This window comes from Danio rerio, chromosome 4 (assembly GCF_052040795.2).
Source record: "Danio rerio strain M-AB ecotype USA chromosome 4, GRCz13ab, whole genome shotgun sequence".
NCBI classification, from domain to species: Eukaryota; Metazoa; Chordata; class Actinopteri; order Cypriniformes; family Danionidae; genus Danio; species Danio rerio.
The window spans coordinates 22,401,668-22,421,698 of NC_141024.2; the positions used below are offsets into that span (position 1 = coordinate 22,401,668).

The following is a 20,031-nucleotide window of genomic DNA, read 5'->3' on the forward strand; positions in this document are numbered from 1 at the left end:
ACCTGAAGAAAACTGCTGGTCTCCAGACAGCAGGCCTGCCAAAACATCAGGAGATGGTGCAGAGACAAACCAGAAGCTACCTCTAGTGTCCAGCTCATATCCTAGGACCTCACTTTATCAAATCCAGCGAATTATCAGTAATTGGCCCAACTGTGACATTCCCGGCTGCAAAGGGCACATAAATCACCTGGCAGTATAATAGCTCAGACGGCGAACTAACAGAAGTCCTGCACAAATGACCTCACAGAGCGTTCGTCCCAGATGTCTGACTGATACCAGTGTCTGCATGTCTTCCCAGGCCGCTCTTTTTCATACACACAATTACTGGTGACACTGACGGCCCTGTGCGAATAAAAATAGTCTTAGATATGATCCCTTGATCTCCATCTCAGGCTGGTCTGAGCTTTTATCTTCAAACGGATGGATTAAAGTGGACAGAAAATGTTCAGAAACAATTTCGCCTGGAGGCAAGATTAGATCACTGCTATTTTATGCAATATAACTCGATGGTGCATTATACAACTTGCATAACCATTCTACGGTTGGCGATTGCATTCAAAGCTTTTCATCAAGTACCTTGATGGCATGATATTGGTTAAGATCGATTTTGTCAGAAAATCTTCCGGGAGAAATGTGATCAAATGCTAGCAAATCAAATAGGAAGACTTCGTGTCTCATTTGGCAAAGTGCTCAGATGAATTTAGCCTTTCAGAAAATAAAAAGAACTTTAGTCTAAAATCAATTTGACAAGTTCATTCCAAGATCTTGAAAATAAATAAATCCAGCAGATTGACGCAGGCATGTAAGGTGACCTAAAACAGTCTGGAAATCTCTATAAGTCTAATACAAACTATCATCTGCAGTACTGTTTTTGCATTGCAGAGGAAACGCAGTTATCTGGAACAACTGTTTGAGAGGAATTTGTCATATGTTGGGTTCGATAATTAAATCCCACATAGTGACTTACTGATTGTCAAAACACTTAGAAGCAGAGGCGTATAGATTTACAGATTTTAAATAAGTTGTTGTATACTGTATACTGTATCCTTATGTTAGCATAAAGACTCACAGCACATAGTTTTAGGAGTGACACTTCCATTTGAATGTAGGAGTGAATTTCATATCAATTCCATGGTTGTACGGAATGCTGGAACTCCTCAAATTCTGATACCACGGTCAAAAGTACAGCAGTGCTTTAAAAAAATAAACCGGAGATGCAGGGTCTCCTGGTATAGTCCTGAAGGGACCATAATCAATGTGTTTTTCTGGTCAAAAAACTGTGTAAATATTAGGCATCGATATGGTAAAGTTCTTTCCATCGTTTTTCCAACCATTAAAAAAAATGTAGTGTAAAAGTTATGGAATTGCGCATTAATGATTTTGCTCTTCAGTGTTTGGACTTTCAGCAGTGAAATTTATCCACACTAGGGCTGTAACTAACAATTATTTTAATAATCGATTAATCTGTTGATTATTTCTTCAATTAATCGATGAATCAGACGATAAACAAACAAGAAAAGCATTCATTTCCAACCATTTATTAAAAAACTCATCCCTGAGCTGTTATAATAATAATAATAATAATAAAAAAATAATAATAATACATAAAAAAAAAGTAGTTTTGTCCTGTTTTTAATAACTAAAAAAAATCCTTAATCAAGATACATAATAGAACATAAAATAGCATTAGAAATTATGTCTTGGTGTCAGAAAAAGAATATATATTTTATTATGTTCACCCTTAATATTTCTGTGTCATGTTTTTCATGTGACAAACTGCAGTCACAATAGTGCTGTATAGTGCAATAGTGCAGCAAATTCACACGCTTACGCTTGCACATAAACGTGTCAGTGATCGTGATCTTAACACATGAGATGGGCGTCGCCATGTTTACTTGCGGCCACGCATTTGCCTCATTCATAAAAGCAGAACACGCAGGATTCAGCACGTAAATTCATCAGTTACTCCCCAAATACATGCAAGTAAGTGGCTGGTGAACTTATAGCTACTTTCACTATGTGTATCTAATATGAATAAAGCAAGCTGGATAACGAGTACAACACCAGCACCAGGTAGTTTACGTTCCTCGCTTCAAAAATGAACAAAAGTAGGATTTTGTAGTGATTTAGCCTGCTGTTGAACTCTCTTCCTCCTTATCTCTGTATATGAGGTGCCAAACTCTGTACAGTGTGCGAGAGAGATCGTGGTCATCTGCTCCGCATTAAACTATAGTGTTTTTTTAATAATCAAACGTCCCCGTGTTGCGCGTCACAACAAATCGATTATGAAATTCCTTGCCAACGCTTTATTGATTTATTCGATTTGTTGTTGCAGCCCTAATCCACACTGAACTGAACTAAACTGAATTTCAACTCTGAAAACTGGACTGACACAGTTCTAACTTACTAGAACTTCTATGTTAAGCTGCTTTGACAATCTACATTGTAAAAGTGTTCTAGAAATAAACATGAATTGAATTGAATTTAAAAAAAGAACTATATTACATTTTTCAAAATGTCTCACCCCTTTGTAACAAATGTGATTCAGTGAATGCTGATCTTTCCCACTGTTAATTTTTTTGCTCAAAGATACAGAGATACTGTATATTTTATTACTTTCAGAAATGTTTATAGGTGCAAATGCAACCGGGTGCAGTACTAATTATCAGGAGCAAGACAAAAACTGCTTGCACACAGTCTTATTACAGCCAAACAGTTACTACAGTTGATCTAGGTGAAAAAGGAGGCTACTACAGTCATGTTATAGCTAATCTGGTACATACTCATCCTTTGACTAAAAACAGTTAAAATGTAAAGGTGTCAGAAACCACTCCATGTCCACTATATGCTGCACTATATGTGCGGTTGGCCAGTTTGGAGAGGTGTCCAAATGTTAAATGCCTACATTCATTGTACCTTTGGTCAACATTCATTTTGAGTACATCAATTGAGAAAGTGATATTTTATAAACAAATTTTGGGATTACTATGCACAGATGTTTGACAAGGCTAATTTATCATTGACAATCATTCTGTTATCCAGTCAGCGTAAGACCAAACCTATATACTGTATTGTAAATAATTAAGCTTGTCCTACCTCCAATTATCTCTCGAATTCAGCATCCCTCCACCACCCCAACTCCACATATTTAAACCCAATTCCTACTTGAATTGGAGCAGGGGAAGCCGCAGCCAAATAACCCTGCAGCTCAAGACTGGTTACTCATTGAAGCTAAGCAAGGCTGAGCCTGGTCAGTACCTGAATGGGAGACCACATGGGAAAACTAGGTTGCGTTGGAAGTGGTGTTAGTGAGGCCAGCAGGGGGTGCTCAACCTGCAGTCTGTGTAAGTCCTAATGCCCCAGTAAAAGTGAAGGGGACACTATACTGTCAGTGAGTATCGTCTATCGGATGAGACATTAAACCGAGATCCTGACTCCCAATACACATCTAGTAAAGAGTAGCGGTGTAACCCTGGTGTCCTGGCCAAATACCCTCTTGGCCCTTAACCATCATGACCTCCCAATCATCCCCATCCACTGAATTGGCTCTTTCACTGTGTCACCAAACGCATCATTGTCCTGTGGCTGCACACTGGTGGTGGGGTGTAGAGACCCCCCTCATTACTGTGAAACGCTTTAAGTGTATGGCCATACACAATACATGTGCTATGTAAATACACACATTACACATTACGTTACATACTTTGAGGCTTGGCTAGACACTGCGCTCAGACCTCTACTGTATCTCTCTTTCTTGACAAAGGAAATAACAAGTTAGAGTGTCTTTCCGAGCTCAGAGCCCTCTGTCTGGATAGCACACCAAATGCACATATTCCTTATTTACTTGTGAAATGATCTACAAGAGGGTGCTCTCTGGTGGATGTTATTTACATCGATGTCCAAATTCACTCACCCATTTTTGTTTATTCATCGCTCAATTGCCCTGCACTATTTATGGTGTGGTTCACAGAGGAACTCTGCAAGAATGTAAGGATGAGAGAAAACAGCGAGGGGCTTGTTTTTGTTTTCTGGTCTCCTTTACTGAAGTTTGAAATTTGTTACAATAGTCCCGAATCCTGGAAGTAAAGACTTTGAATAATGAAATAAGATCAAAGCAGCCCCTTAATATACAGTATACTCATAAAACATCCCAGACAGGGTCCTCTCTTGTCCTTCACTTCTCTGTGGGACTCAAGATCAGTTTGGTGCACAGGTGTTTCTCATTAACACTCGCTCCACTGCCCTGCTTCACACCACAGGCTAGGTACGAAAGTCGAAAACTGCTGCCTTTGAAGGATGCATTCCAGAGTAGGAAGACATGAAGGCACATCGGAATCTTAATCTAGCTGCACTTCCTGCCTCCTGAGATACCTTCATCTGATCAGTTTTTGAAGGCTGCGTACATGTATGCTTCACTGCCTTTGATATCCCACATTCTGCACATTCCATTTCTGATGGCTTAGCTGAAAAAATAAAGCAGTGGATATTTGCACTATAAAAAACAGTATTTTCTTAGCATCTTGCTTTTTATACTTAGTACGGCAATACTAACTATATATTCTGTCTATACTGTAAGTATATTTAGATGTTTTTATCCAAAATTTGCACCTCAGTATTGAAGCTACATTTTAATACAATGCAATGGGTTCCACCTTATTGGCACAATACATCTAACCACAAACACTTTCTTATTATATAACCTTTAATCATTTGTATTAACATATTAAAAACTTTTTAAATTAAAGTAAATGCCTTTGTGATCTGTTTTATAATGGTAAAAAATGTGTTACCTCAAATCAATCACATCAAAAGTTCCTGCTATTAAGCATTTTAAGCATGCATTTAAACTAGTGTGTTTTAAAAAGGATTTTAAAATGAAAATGCTCCTGTACAGACTGGCGTTTTAACTTCAGTCCAGAAAAACATTTCCATCCACACTATAAACTATATAATGCATAAAAGATGGCTGTTTATCCTCACTTAGCAAGCAAGTGTTTTGCAGGCACCTCTATTTGCTGCTAGCCAGTGTAACTGTGAGTTCTAATCAAAGATGGCGAGGGCATAAAAGTTTGCTCTGGCTGTCCTGGCGACAATGCTGTCTGCCTTTACTGCTCTGTCGGCGAGAGTGTCAAAATTCACACTATTGATTTCGTATTTAAAGAGGCAATTGCAGCATATCAGCAAATCACTTACATTCCCGCATAAAAGCATGCTTTTTAGCGTGAAAATGTTGCTAGCTTTTTATCAAATTCGTTTTACTATGGAAGATCAAGTTGGTTCGTTTGTTGTGGCTTTGCTCCACTTATCCAATGTCCATATGTCTGAAATATTCTGAAGCAGCAATACTGTTTTGTACTGTCCTTATAGTTATTATGAGATTCACGCTTTTTTTAAGAAAAAAATAACATTAATGCACATCAGTAACTCGCCAGTAACTTCAAGAGTTCACACTTAGCTGAAGATTGATAATAAAGCTTGTTTGGCATGCTGTCCTGTGAGATAGCTCTGAGCTTATGAGATCCTCGAGCCCTGGGCTCCCTCCCATTTGCAGGTTGAGAGGGGAGTTTGAGCTCAGGTAGATCTCGATGAACTCTCCCCGGCTTATTTCTAGCTAAATGACGGATATGGACGACTGAAGAGAGGTGTACTCACTTAGTGCTTGGCTGTGGTATCAAATTTGTGCGTTCAATTTACTTAGGTTTCATGTTTTTGGGTTGTGGGAGGAAACCGGAGAACCCAGGGAAAACCCAGGTGAGCACGAGGAGAACGAGCAAACGCAGCACAGAAATGTCATTTGGTTTTTTAGGGACTTTAACCAGAGGCATTTTTGCTGTGAGGCAACAGTGCTAATCACTGGGCTGCCGTGTCGCTCATCTGAAAAGGAGGGGGAGTAGGAGTGGGGGGTTCTTCAAGACAAAGATAATGAGATAAGAAAACTCTGGTTATTTATAGTGAGTTAGGAATCGTCTGATTGGAAAATCAATCATGAGCTGATGCGGAAACAGCTAAGAACAATCATAAGCATGTGATCCTCTCGAAGTGAAGTTTATTTATAAACAAACTTCGAGAGGATCACTTGCTTATGATTGTTCACAGCTGTTCCAACTTTAGCTAACGACTGATTATCCTATCAGACGATCCCTAACTCACTATAAATAATCAGACTTTTTCTCATCTCAATATCTTTGTCTTGAAGACACCCTCCCACCCAACCCTACTTTCCCTCCTTTCAAACAGGTGTCACGGTGGCCAGCGATTAGCGCTGTTGCCTCACAGCAAGAATGCCCCTGGTTTAATTCCTTTCCAAACCAGACGGCATTTCTGTGCGGAGTTTGCTCGTTCTCCTTGTGGTCGCGTGGGTTTTCCCCAGGTCCTCCGGTTTCCTCCCACAGTTCAAAAACAAGCACTCTAAACAATTAATCCAAATACTTTAGCTAAACTCTGAGTACACCTTTCAGCATCCATATCTGACACTTAGCTACAACAAGCAAGAGGGGATCACCTGAGCTCAAACTCCCCTCTCGCCTTGCAACGGGAGGGAGCCCAGGGCTCGAGGATCTTATAAGCTCAGGGCTCTCTCCCGGGACAGCACGCCAAACTAGCTTTATTATCAATTATCAGCTAAGTGTGAACTCTCGAAGTTTGTTTAGAAATAAACTTAACTTATTTTAATGTAACAAAACATTGTTAAAAAAAATGGAAATCTGTGATAATCAAGCCCTTGGAAACAACTGTGATCGTAACCAAATTACACAGGACTGTGTTCCTCTCAAGCAGTGGACTTGTACATTTTGATTGCTTGGTGCCGAACCACATCATAGCTCATTTGCATAAAGTTGACTTGATTTCAACTCTCCTCGATGCCTTCACCGGACGAAGATGTGCCACGCCGCATATTGCCACCGGCTCCCATTTAAAATAAATGACCTCCGACTACTTTGACTTTCTCACCACTTTCGATGTGAATGCACAGTAATAGTCATATGAGAGGGCCTTGACGAATCAGGCCATGATAAGCAATAGTTCATGAAACCGGAGAAAGATTGTGGACAGCCAAGCCTCCAATTTCAAAAGTTTGCATTTAGTGAGCCTTTGCCAAGTAAGGTTTCTACCCATAACCGAAATTGACTCTCTGCTTTTAACCCATCCAAGTGCATATGAACACGTTTTGAGTGAAGACTGAAATCACACACATAAACACAGCATACCCCTAGAGCAGTGGGTAACTATGCAGTGCTGGGAATCAAAGGCTGTCTATACTAAAATGGAACACCAGTCTTTCCAAAATAAAGATTCAAGGCTTCAGCATTTTCAAAATGCTTTGCTTATAGTGTGGATGCAAGCTGTAACCATAACAAAATCTATGCCATTTAAAACGAAAACACACTAGTGTAAAAAACCCTTTATTCTCTGCACCATTGCTAGTCTGGTAGGAGGACATTGTTGGTGGTCCTTATCTACCGTAAATGTGTTTTTGACCAGCGCTTTCCCCTTTCGATATCATTTAGTGACATTTGTTAATTCTGTAATAATTCTATTTTCAGTTATTTATCACCAAGTTATCTCTTAACCTATTTTTCTAAGCTCATCAAACTGTTACATTAATCTGAAATACTTTCAGAAGTTGTGATCATGCACAATTGCACAAGACATGTCGCTACACTTTCAGACACAGCTCATTCTTGTCAACTTTGATGCTATAATATTGGACATGCTACACTTTTGGCTTGATGCTTTTCACATACTGTATAAGTACAGTACATACACTCAACACAGTGGTACTTAAATTTTCTCCCCTGTTCTTCTATACATTTGGTTTCTGAGCAGCAAATTCACAAGTCAACATTTAAACAACAACAACAACAACAACAACAACAAAAAGCTTTGGAGCTCCTGATGGCCTGTCTATTCCCGAACGAAGTTAGCAAGAGCTGTACACTGTAAAGTAGTCGACTTCAGATTCCACGACTACCAAAACCTGACATTCCCTGTTGTGAAACCTTCCCTCTGGATCACTCTTGTACAGTTCTGTTTTCCAAACACAAGCATTCCTTCCTCATCTAAGATCTCCCTTCTTGCAAGACTATGTGTCTGTGCTGTACACATGTTGGTAAAATCTTTGCTTGACATTTGTGACACCTCCATATGTCCTGGATTACGCACTGAATATTCACACAGAGAGCTGTTCTTATCTTTGGACATCTGTTATTTAAATACAATTGCAGGAAAGTATCACAACCCTTCAGTTAACTCGCCGCACCCAAAATGAAGGGTCGCACAAGGTTATTTTCTCTATGATCAAATTATAGCTACAACTCGGGCTCCTCGCTATCCTTGTATAACCTCAAGCTCAGCAGGTTTATTGCAAGAGATGTTGAATAATGTGAAGCCTGTGGTGTTTTGGATTCCTGCTGTCATAAAGTTGTCTGTTTAAATGTGCTATCATTAAGCCTAACAATTACTTTGGGTTTCTGCCGATGCTCAGAATATGTCAGCAAAATGAATCTGTTTCCACTTAAATGTAATTGTTTCTGGGTGTTCTCTTTGAATAAAATAAATGAATAAGAGCTCCTGGAGCCCTTTGCCGCTTCTGTTGTATACTTTTTTATAAGTCTGGAGAACTCATTGTCATTGCCATCAATAAAATTATAAGAATTTATACAGCAGTTCTGTCTGGTTCTTGAATCTGGATGGCTGATAGCTTTGCAATATTCTGAAATATCAGAACTCGTACAGCTTCTTTACTCTTGTGTATTTCTCCGCCCACATGGAGTGACAGCAGATCAATAAACTCACTACAGTTTGACAAATATTGCAGCTGTTGGACAACAAAATGTACTTTTGAGGCATTTTTTAGGCCAGAATGTAGTAGTTTAGATTGCAGCTATGCAGTTTAATTATGAGGATAGTGCCTATTTTTAAATATTTCTTATTTCTGAGATACAGCGCATTGGCATCCATAAGCCTGTCATTGAGCAGAGCAAAGAGGGTTGTTCATCCACAGACACTACATAATAAGCCCTTAAAGGAGAAAAGATCTGCATATTTTTAAACTGCAGCTGATCAAAACATGATAAAACTGGTTAGTGACATCCTAAGTTGCTCTTTCACTTTTGTATGTTGTAGGGCTGTATTTATACCACAATAATTGTAGTGTATTGAGTGTGAGATGTGATACATACTGAATGTATGTATTTTGTGTTGACCACTCTTTGTATAACCCTAAGTTATTTCTGGTTGGCCATCTGTTTGCTTTTAATGAGTCTTCTGTTTTCGGTTTGTTGCTAGATCAGATATGGTTGCGGCCAGAAGTTAACGAGAATTATTTATATTTTTTATTATTCTATTCTATTATAAATATTTCCCATTTATTGTATTTTATTAAGAGTGATGCAGTGACGCAGTGGGTAGTATGTTTGCCTCACAGCAAAAAGGTTGCTGGTTCGAGCCTCGGCTGGGTCAGTTGCCATTTCTGTGTGGAGTTTGCATGTTCTCCCCGTGTTCACATGGGTTTCCTCCAGGTGCTCCGGTTTTCCCCACAATTTAAAAGACATGTAGTACAGGTGAAAAATTGTCAGGTGAAAATTGACCGTAGTGTATAAGTGTGTGTGTGTGTGTGTGTATGGATGTTTCCACTTGCGTAAAAACATATGCTGGATAACCATCACAGTGCCGTAAATACAGTACAGAGTATTATTTATGTTATCCATTAAATTACACACAAATTGTATTTTTTAATGCCTAACCCTAAACCCAACCATCACAGGACTGTAAAAATATTAATTATTGTTATACAGTGTCATAAAAAAAGTATGCTTTATTGGTGTGAATATCGCACTTCCGGCCGCCCGTGTATCCGATCTAGACTTTACCCTGTTTTCGTTACTGCAGATAACTTCAGTAAAAAGAAAGGAAGAAGAAATGCCTGCATGTGTTTAGCATTTTTCCTTATGCCAAACACAACAATAACCTGGTAGTGTTTGCGTTGCTTTGGCTTCTTCTGGGTTATTATTGTGATCTCTCGATTGCAACAGAGAATTACTGTGAAATACCTCTAGACTGATGGCATTTCATGCAGTTCAGCCTTATAATCGTATGTCAGCAAAATAACCTGTTTTGTCATCACTTTAAACATTACGCTAGAGAATCATTCAAAAATTAGCTGTAAAACGATGTTGGTGAATTAGTAAGAGTTTCTGACATCAGCTGCAAATGTAAAGAAATGGTGGAAGGAAGTAGTTCCTCATACAAAAGGTTTTTAGGCTCTCTGTGTTGTATATATATTTTTTATATACACTATAATGCCATTGAACTGTTGTATAAACGCAATATCACATGAGTAGCAATGCGATATAGCTGTATAGTCACTGATGGGACACTAAGGCACTCGACCTGTGGCCTCAAGCCAAATAATGACTCACACCAGTGCTGATATACAACAATAACGCACTGCTACTCGTGTGATGTTGCTCATATGTAGCACACCTTCAAAGACTCTGGAGTGTGTTTTATATCATATGGTAGTACCTTTAGATAATATTGAATCTATGTGTACAAAATCTAATTGTGCTTGACAAACAAGAATGGTGCAGCTACTATGTGTTCTGATTGTTTGAATCAGTTACCAGGGTCATGACTGAACTGCATGTACTGTAAATGGTGTCTTTATTTATGGTAAAGTGCTTTCCACTCTTCAACCCTTGGTCATTCTAAATCCTTGAGTTTTTAGTTCAATATTTCACATGGCCTACATTTGGGATGACCAATAATCATGGGAATTCATAGAGTACGCTGACGTTTCATATTGTACATTTAGCCTTGGGTTAACGCCTTTGTTAGCATATTTGTGGTGTCAGTATCATTGACTGGATGTATGCATATTGGCATTAGCATTGCATATTATAAACTGCAAACTATACAACATTTTTTTCTGAACAGACTTCTTTGACTATAAATGTAAAGTAATTAAGCTGATTTTTTCATTAAGTACATGTGTTTTACTTCAGTATTTTAAACAAAAAAGTTCCCTTAAATGCTGAAATATAATTTTTTCAATGCACTCTGTTTCCATACTGTCCAAAGCACACACAAATAAGCTTTCCACCACAACATTATTTAACACTGCTCATGTTTAGCAGTGTAAGTTAACACTGCAGAAGCAAATGCAAATTGTGTGCTAATGCAAACATTGTTTCACTCCAAACCAGGGTTTCATAACCACGGCTTAAAAATGGCACTAAGGTGTGTAATGTACCTAAGGTTAACCATTGGATGCACAAGCTATAAACCCCCTCTAATGCCAAAGGAGCAGTATTAATGTCCTATGTTGTTTCAAACATGTGTGTCTCTTAGCTGAATCTTTGAGATAAGTTTATTTATTTATAAATAAATGCTTTTGATTTACACAAATCATTATGTGTATTTTCTGTAATTAGACATTGATTTTACACGTCAACATCTTAAACCTTTGATTTTCACTACTGCTTTGCTAAAACATAGACAATACTAAGACAAAATAAAAGTAAGGATTTATAATTATCAAAAACGTGTTTACAGAGGCATACCTGCATAATGGCATTTTTATAGAAAATAAAAACAATAATTGTCATACAATTATTCATAAACAGTACTTTAATTTTGACCTCATTTTGACCTCATTTAACATAATGTATATCATAAGTTCACAAGTTCAATCACTCGCTCGCGATTCATCTGTCTGAATCGACGAGAAAGCTCTGGATTTATGTTGACTGTATAACCTCGCTGACCGATTCATGAGTCGGATCAACTGATTCATTATTAAGATCCGACTCAAAACAACAATTCGTTCAGCAGTGGGACATTGGTACTAGTTTTGAAGCAATATAGGTACAGTTTCCACAGCGCGCCGCGCGCACATGCCAGAGGGATCGCATTTCTCTAAAAATATCTCTCCATGACGCTTGACCATATGGTTTGGTGTTTTACAGGCTACGATTTGACCTCCTGTATAACGTATATGGTGCATACGAAATTCAATTCATTTGTTGGCGATTTAAAGCGCAAACATCGACCCACATTGTTGCACTCAGTCTGCTCCGACAGTTCAAAGCGTGGATACTGACCACTCATGATGAATGAAGCCACGACAAGGTTACTGCCATCATAATATGATAAAAGGCACGCGCCTGTCACCATGATTTGAATCACGATGTAACATTTGCGCCCTTTTCACAGTTTTTAAGATAAGAAAGCATCGCGCGTGATTAATCTAGCGCTCCTTTCTAATTAAATCGCTTTTGTTTTATTTCAGCAGAAGCATCCCAGTCTAAAATTCAGTTTTGCACACCGAGAAGTTGTTGAATCTTCTTTAAAGTCAATTAAGGACCAAATAAAGAAAACCAAGCGTTGGTTTGAGAATCAGCAAAGTGCATATTTTATTACTACCTATAAAGTGTTTTATTCAAATAAGCCCAATTTAAATCCTGCTAACATCGCACACACTGATGGATCCCGAAGCACAGAGCGTGTTCCGTTCATCATCCTCTTCACCATCATCATCAAGCCGTACAGAAAAGGCAACATCACCAAAACATCAATAGGCAAGTGCAATAACGTAAATATCCGAAGAACCGAATTGCGCAAAAGCCCGAAGGAGTGAATGAATGCGTGTTTGTCAGTACTCACCTCGCTCCAGGGTGAGCGGCTGGACTGTCACTGTCGCCATGACTGTGCTGTGTGTGTTATTATCACAGATCGAGAGAGAGAGCGAGGGAGAGAGAGATGGAGCTGCGGCATCAGCGCGCACTGTGGAGAGCGGGCGCGGATTGGAGCCGCGCGGATGATGGGAGTGGTTGAGAGGGAACTGGATTATTTATCATTCGCTTGTGTAGCGGACGAGTTTGAATGGAGGAAGTCCAAATCAGATGGGCACAGGGTGTTTGTGCTTTGTCTTAATTTAACATATTTTCTACACTTTGTGAACAAGCTGAAAGGGGATGTTTGGTAATTTAAAGCTCTTATAGGTGTCGAGCCTTGGTTAATCAGAGGGTCTCCAGAGGTTTACATTTATATTTGTAATGTAAATTGAAGAGGTCACGAAATGTAAATTAGTGAAACAAATAATGATATTAAATGTTTCATTATTTCACCATTATTTTACTTAAAAAAAAAAAGATATTTAAAACATTAATGTATGTGGCCAAATCTGACATTTTAAATGTAAATATCTAATAATTGAAAAAAACTGGTGACTTAATAATAATAAAAAAAAAACATTTAAATAACGGTGTAGTCACTCATTTGACATATAATATTTCAGTTAGTTGAATAACAATTGGAAAAAGCAACAAATATTAATATTATATTAATAAATATTATATTAATAAATATTACACAATACTTAAATTAGAAGCAAATCTCATACATGCTCTGAGTGAATGAACTGACAGCAGCAGTGGAGCTCCAGACAGTGTGGCTCCTGCTTATAATTCACTCTCTGCAGTGAGAAAATATGCACTGGATTTCATATCCAGTTGTTTGGCGTCTGCTAAGCAAAACCACAGTGACAATAATTATAAGCATTTGACAAGAATTTGGCAAGATCCCTACATTTATTTTATTAGTATTAGTTAGGCATATATATATATATATATATATATATATATATATATATATATATATATATATATATATATATATATATATATATATATATATATATATATATATCGTTGCTGCAGCTGAATCAATCAATCAATCAAGCCTGTTTAGTCACTACACTTTTGTATAGCGAAATTGGACCCCCCAGACCATACACAAAACATCACACTTTTCAGGGGAGACAGATCATAGGAGGTAGCATTTAGAAACGAAGAAAGATACATTTGGACAGTTAGGCAAAAAAACACACCCCCTCAGCTTGCCCTTGATTAGGACAAAGTGAGAAAAGGGAGAAAAACAGCCCTATCTTAGCATAAGCACACCGGCAAGACACAACATAGACACAGGGGATGGGAACAGGGGTAATGGAAAACAGTCCGTTGAGTGCGGGCAGCCAACTGGTTCAGCAGCCATTCCAAGGCGCAAGTCACAGCCTATAACTAATAAAAAAAAATATATATATATATATATATACAGGTATATATTATATGTACATTTTTAATATCATCAAAAATATATATTGGATAAATATTTTCACACATGAAGGCTGAAACAAAAATATTTTAAATGATAAAAAAATATGTTTAATTAAGCCTCAGTTACAAATTTTTTTCTCACATGAACAAACTGAAGAGAGATTTAAAAAAAAAAGTTAATTTCACAAGTGCATATGTCTAATGTTTTTATCTGAAACAGGCTTGTAAAAATATATATTTTTAAAGAACAACTATTGATGACTACTAATAAACTTGTTTGTTGGTTTTAATGTTAAGAAAATTCCTCAGATGCCTTTGGTTTACTGAGAATTAACAGCAGTGATGGATTTCTCCAGCTGCAGACAGATGTGCAGTGTTGGTAACTAATGGGATGGATGAGGGCTTAAAGCCAGGGAGAACGAGGCCACAGGGAGATTATGCTCTCATGGCCATATGGGACACAGCCTCTGGAAAACATTCTGCTGGAAGAAAAAAAGAAAAAACACACAAAAAGTCAGATTATCAGAGTGCACTGGGAACTGCTCCCAATGAGAATGAGCTGATTTCTGAATGGATGCGCAGATTTGAGAGCAAACTGACAAGGATTATTTGAGAGCAAACATGAAGAGAGAGACTTTTTAAGGCTCTGAATGTGTACGAGCTGAGAATGTGTAGTAGCTTGCAGGATTGTAAGAACTCTGATTCAAATTTTGCTGAAATGCGGTGTTTCCATTTATATAGGTCAGCGTTGAGCAAATTTCTGAACTTAAAAACAGAATTTAAAATTATATATTTTTATTCGATTGAATCTTGAATCAAATTGGTCTCATTTTACAGAATGTTTATCAATGGTATGGAAGGATGAGGAATTTACCTGATAGATTTTTACACAGTGAAAATAATAATTATTATTTATTCATTCATTCATTTTCGGGCTTAGTCCTTTTATTTATCAAGGGTCAGCACAGCGGAATGAATTACCAACTTATCCAGCGTATGTTTAATGCAGACAATGCCCTTCCAGCCGCAACCCAACACTGGGAAACACCCATACACTCTCATTCACACACATACACTATGGACAATTTAGCTATATATAGCGCATGTCTTTAGACTGTGGGGAAAACCGGAGCAGGCAGAGAAAACCCATGCCAACATGAAAAAAACATGCAAACTCTACACAGAAACTGACCCAGCCAGGGATCGAACCAGCAACCCTCTTGCTGTAATGCGATTGTGCTACCCACTGCGCCACCGTGCTGCCCTATTATTATCATTATTATTAATATTATTATTTAATGTTTTCAACAAAAAAACTCTGGCCACAGTATTTAAACAATGTTCTGAGAATTCTCTAGTATAATATCCATTATTTATCAATTTTACAAGCAATTCTGTTAACCCTATAAACATAATACAATATACTGGAAATGTCAAAATACATGTCAACACCTCCAAAAAAATTTGACAGGGTGTCCGTGGGGTCTTAAAAGTCTTAAAATGTCTTACATTTCTGAAACAAAATTTTAGGTTGTAAAAAGTCTTAGATGAACTGAAATATTGTATTGTAGGTGATAAATCGTTTTTAAACAGGTCTTCATTTTCCTATGTCCAAGTAAAGCTACCCATCAGGCTGACACCCAATCACCAATAATCCATCTTAAAAAAATGTTATTGCAAAAAGAAACAATTCACATCAGCTACAGCAAATTCTCTGATTAAATTCCCTAATTAGAGAAAGTAAACTAAAGCGGCCTTTTACATGATCTTCCATTAATACAAAAACTTTTTACAGAAGTAACCGGGCCAGTAGAGAAAATTCTTAGTGTTTAGCCCTTTAAAAAGTCTAAAAGTTCATTCTTAATTGTCTTTGAAGGGTCTTAAAAAGTCTTAAATTTGATTTGAAGAAACCTGCAGAAACCCTGGCTTGAAAAAATTCTTCATATCAATACACTATGCATTTAATTTATTTATTTTTTGGTATATTTACAAATATTTTTCAGGGAGCAATAAATAATGCAATCTTTTTGGCTAGAAAATATTTCTCATTTTTTCATTAGATTAAGTTAAATCAAAAATAAATTATTAAATTAATAAATGAATAGTACATTTATAGTTTTATGAAAACAATGACATATTACTGATATATTTCTAAGAATTATGAAAAATGAATACATAAGTATTAAACACTTATGAATAATTTAGTTAAATGAATTATTTAGTTAATTGAAAAATTATAAATGAATTAATAAAAAACATTTTGTTTTAATGTTATTCTATTTTAGTTTTTTGTTCTAAATAAGAGTGACATTTTTGCTTTCTGTTCAATTTAGTTTAAGGATTTAAAAAGACATTTTTCGGCAACAAGGTGGCTCAGTGAGTTGCTGGTTGGAATCCCATCTGGGCCAGTTGGTATTTGGAGTTTGTATGTTCTCCCCGTGTTCGTGTGGGTTTCCTCTGGGTGCTCCGGTTTCCCCACAGTGCAAAGACATACAGTATAGGTGAATAAACTAAATAGGTCGTAGTGTATGTGTGTGCATGTGAGATTGTAGGGGTGTTTCACAGTACTGGGTTGCAGCTGAAAGGGCAATTTCTGTGTAAAACATGCTGGATAAGTTGGCGGTTCATTTCGCTGTGGCGACCCCTAATGAATAAAGGCACTAAGCCGAAGGAAAATGAATGATCGAAAAAGACATTTTGAATGAAAATCCTGAATGGCACACAATTATATGTTGTGGGTGTTAAGCAATAAGTATAATCTATAGCCCTTAGCAAACATGTCGCCTCTTTTCTTCATGCTTGATGTCAACTTATTTTGAGCAAAAGAAAACGTAAAAGAGTTTCCTCATTAGTCAGTACAGTGCTCATTCACACTTTCTCCTAAAAAAAACATCACCAGATCATTTGGCTGTCAGAAAATGTTGGTACATGACACCACATCCCTGTAGACCTCTTTCAAAACAGAGATGTGCTCAGTGCAGGGACAGTGCATTTTCAGAGATGAAAGTGGCTTGAAAGGGGCAGAAACAAGATGCTGCTGTTCTCTCACAAATGCTTGCTTGAGAGACAGCTCGATTTTGTTATTTTTCCCCCGTTTAGCATGGCAGAGGCAGATGTTGTTGTCTGATTCACGAAACGCTGAGATGAATGAAAGTGTGTGTGTGTGTTCTTTGACATGTCTCAGAAAACAAACCAAACTGCATGTCACTGTGATATTTGGATATGTCAAACATGGCCTGCTTCGGTGCTCTTCTTAGTGGTGTTTGTTAAAGCAAGCGTCAAGGTGGCTGATGCTCATATTTTGGGCTTTAGGGTTCTCACATTATTGTTCATCTCAATTTATTGGTTTGTTTAGTGCACTTAAAATAAAGGCTCTTTATCATGACATACAGTTTTGTGCATATCATTTAACATCTATAAAACTTTTCTTAAAGATAAAGCAAACTTTCTCTATCCTCTTAAGGCCCAATGTGTTTTTTTACATGTATTTTTCTATTTCTCTTTGCTATTTGGGCTTGTTGGAACCTTATTAGAAAAAAATGTAAATATCATCTTTTGATATGATTTACTTTTAGAGAAAAATGATGTCCATATATGTGGATTCGTGGTCCGAATTGACATAAAACACTTTTTCCTGAATGTTTTCAATGCATATAGAGTATAAAATTTGTTTTGACTATCAAAGAGTAAAAACTAATTTTTATTCCCATTTTGGACAGTTAAAAATTAGGTTTGGGACATTTCATATGCTGCAGGATGACACTGTATGTCTGTAACAAAATATAAAACATTCAAAGGATTTTAAATAGCCACTTAAGAGCTAAAATGTGCTGTTCATGTATGTGAACACTCAAGCCCTAGAGGGATACATTCTTAAAAATAAGAGTTTTTTTGTAGAAATGCTATAGATGAAGCATTTGTTGTTCCCTAAAGAACCAGTCTGTTTCTAAAAATAAAGCAAAATACAACAAAACATCAATTTGAGACAGTAATCAATGCCTTTATGACCACTTGGTTAGATTACTGTAATGCACTGTACAGTATGTGGGAAGTAGCAGGTCAGATATTGCCCATTTGTAAATGGTGCAAAATGCTGCAGCACGCCTGTTAACTGGTAAATGCAAATATGACCACATTTCCCCCCGTGTAATCTTTGCTTCATTGGTTGCCATTTCATTTTAGAATACAGTTTAAGATTCTTTTATTTGTTTTTAAATCTCGAAATGGTCTTGCTCACCTTATATTACTGAGCTGATACACCTCTATTAGCCCACTCATTCTCTCAGGTCAGCTGATCAACTTCTCTTGATTGTGCCAAAAACAAAGTGTAAGCTTAGAGGGGATTGTGCTATTACTGTGGTAGGTCCTAGACTTTGCCGCTGCCCATTAGACAGGCCTCTCCAGTGTTTTTATTTAAATCAGCTCTTAAACTAATTTTTTCTTTTGTTGGCATTTGACACCTAATTTTACTAACAGGTTATTTTAATTTATGTGACTTTTTATGTAGTTTAGCTTTTTTGTATTCTATGCATTTTATTATGCTTATTTTGTTGTTTATTTCTGTACAGCACTTTTGGCTTACTTGTGTTTTAAAGTGCTCTATAAATATAGTCTGACTTGACTTGAAACCAACTGTGTATTATTTAGAGAAAAGAACATTTTAATCATCAAAAAACCTTTTTTTCCCACTTTAATGAATCAGAAGTTTCCATAAATGTTAAAGGTTGTTCTTGGATCTGTTATTAAGGTCTTTTAAAAGCTGTGTACTGAAAGGTTGTGTTAGGAACCCAAACATGGTTCTGCTATTGCTGCCCAAAGGATTTTTCACCCAAAAATGGAAATTTGCTGTTAATTTTCACTCTTAGGCCAACTGACATTAGGTTGGCATCATAAAAAGATTTTTATTTAAAACTGTGGTGATTCATAAAATGCAAATCAATGGCTATTGCAGTGCATTTTGAGAGTCATATACAGTAGGGCTGCACGATTTAAAAAAATCGGATATTGCAATATTTTTATTTTACTGTGATAAATGTTGCAATAGTTTTACAAGCTAGTTTAAATAGCTCTCTTTGAGGATTTTCTGGGGTGACAGGAACATAAATTAAATGATCATCTTTACTAACTTATTTTTGTCTCGTTTTTAGTCTAAATATCTAAGTAAAATATTGTTTTGTTTTCACTGTCAGAAAAAAAGTCAAAATTAAAAGTTTTTCCCTAAAACAAGCTAAATTATCTGCCAGTGGCGTAAGTGAAACAATCAGGTTTTTTTTTTTTTTTTGCTTTTAAATGTATATTTGTGCTAGAAACAAGACAAAACATCTAAGGAAATTTTTTTTGTGCAATCATATAATTCCCATATAAATGCAGTGATTAAATACAATTCTGTTCAACTATATCATTCATTCATTTTCTTTTCGACTTAGTCCCTTTATTTATCTAGGGTCGCCACAGCAAAATGAACCGCCAACTTATCCAGCATATGTTTTACACAGCGGACACCCTTCCAGCCACAATCTATCACCGGGGTGAAACTTCCATACACACTCACTCACACACACATACACTACGGTCAATTTTAGCATACCCTATACCACATATCTCTGGACTTGTGGGGGACACCAGAGCACCCGAAGGAAACCCACACGAAGACAGGGCAAACATGCAAACTCCACACAAAAATGCCAACTGACCCAGCCAAGGCTCGAACTAGTGACCTTCTTGCTGTAAGGCGAACATTGCGCCACCACGTCACCCTGTTCAATTCAGACTAAACATTGCACATGTTTGCGAATATTGCGAATTGCAATATTGATGCTAAAACAATATAAAGTATTGTGGAGCCTTATTACACAGTCTTAAACTGTCTAAATTTAGGACACCATTCAATTTCATGGTTTTCACTAAAAAATCC

At 37.0% G+C, this 20,031-nt stretch overlaps 2 protein-coding genes across 8 annotated transcripts in view; one reads left to right on the forward strand and one right to left on the reverse strand.

Annotated features, from left to right (window-relative positions):
- The window catches only part of lin7a (lin-7 homolog A (C. elegans)), a 99,920-nt gene extending 87,116 nt beyond the window's left edge, over positions 1 to 12,804 (reverse strand). The window contains exon 1 of one of the 2 annotated variants that reach the window (XM_087246286.1): positions 12,667 to 12,721. In XM_087246286.1, coding sequence (XP_087102412.1) covers positions 12,667 to 12,706 — 40 coding nt within the window. In that variant the 5' untranslated portion in view covers positions 12,707 to 12,721. 2 annotated transcript variants of the gene reach the window in all.
- Positions 1 to 20,031, forward strand: part of acss3 (acyl-CoA synthetase short chain family member 3) — a 239,992-nt gene that overhangs the window by 84,283 nt on the left and 135,678 nt on the right. The gene's annotated exons all lie outside the window — the stretch shown is intronic.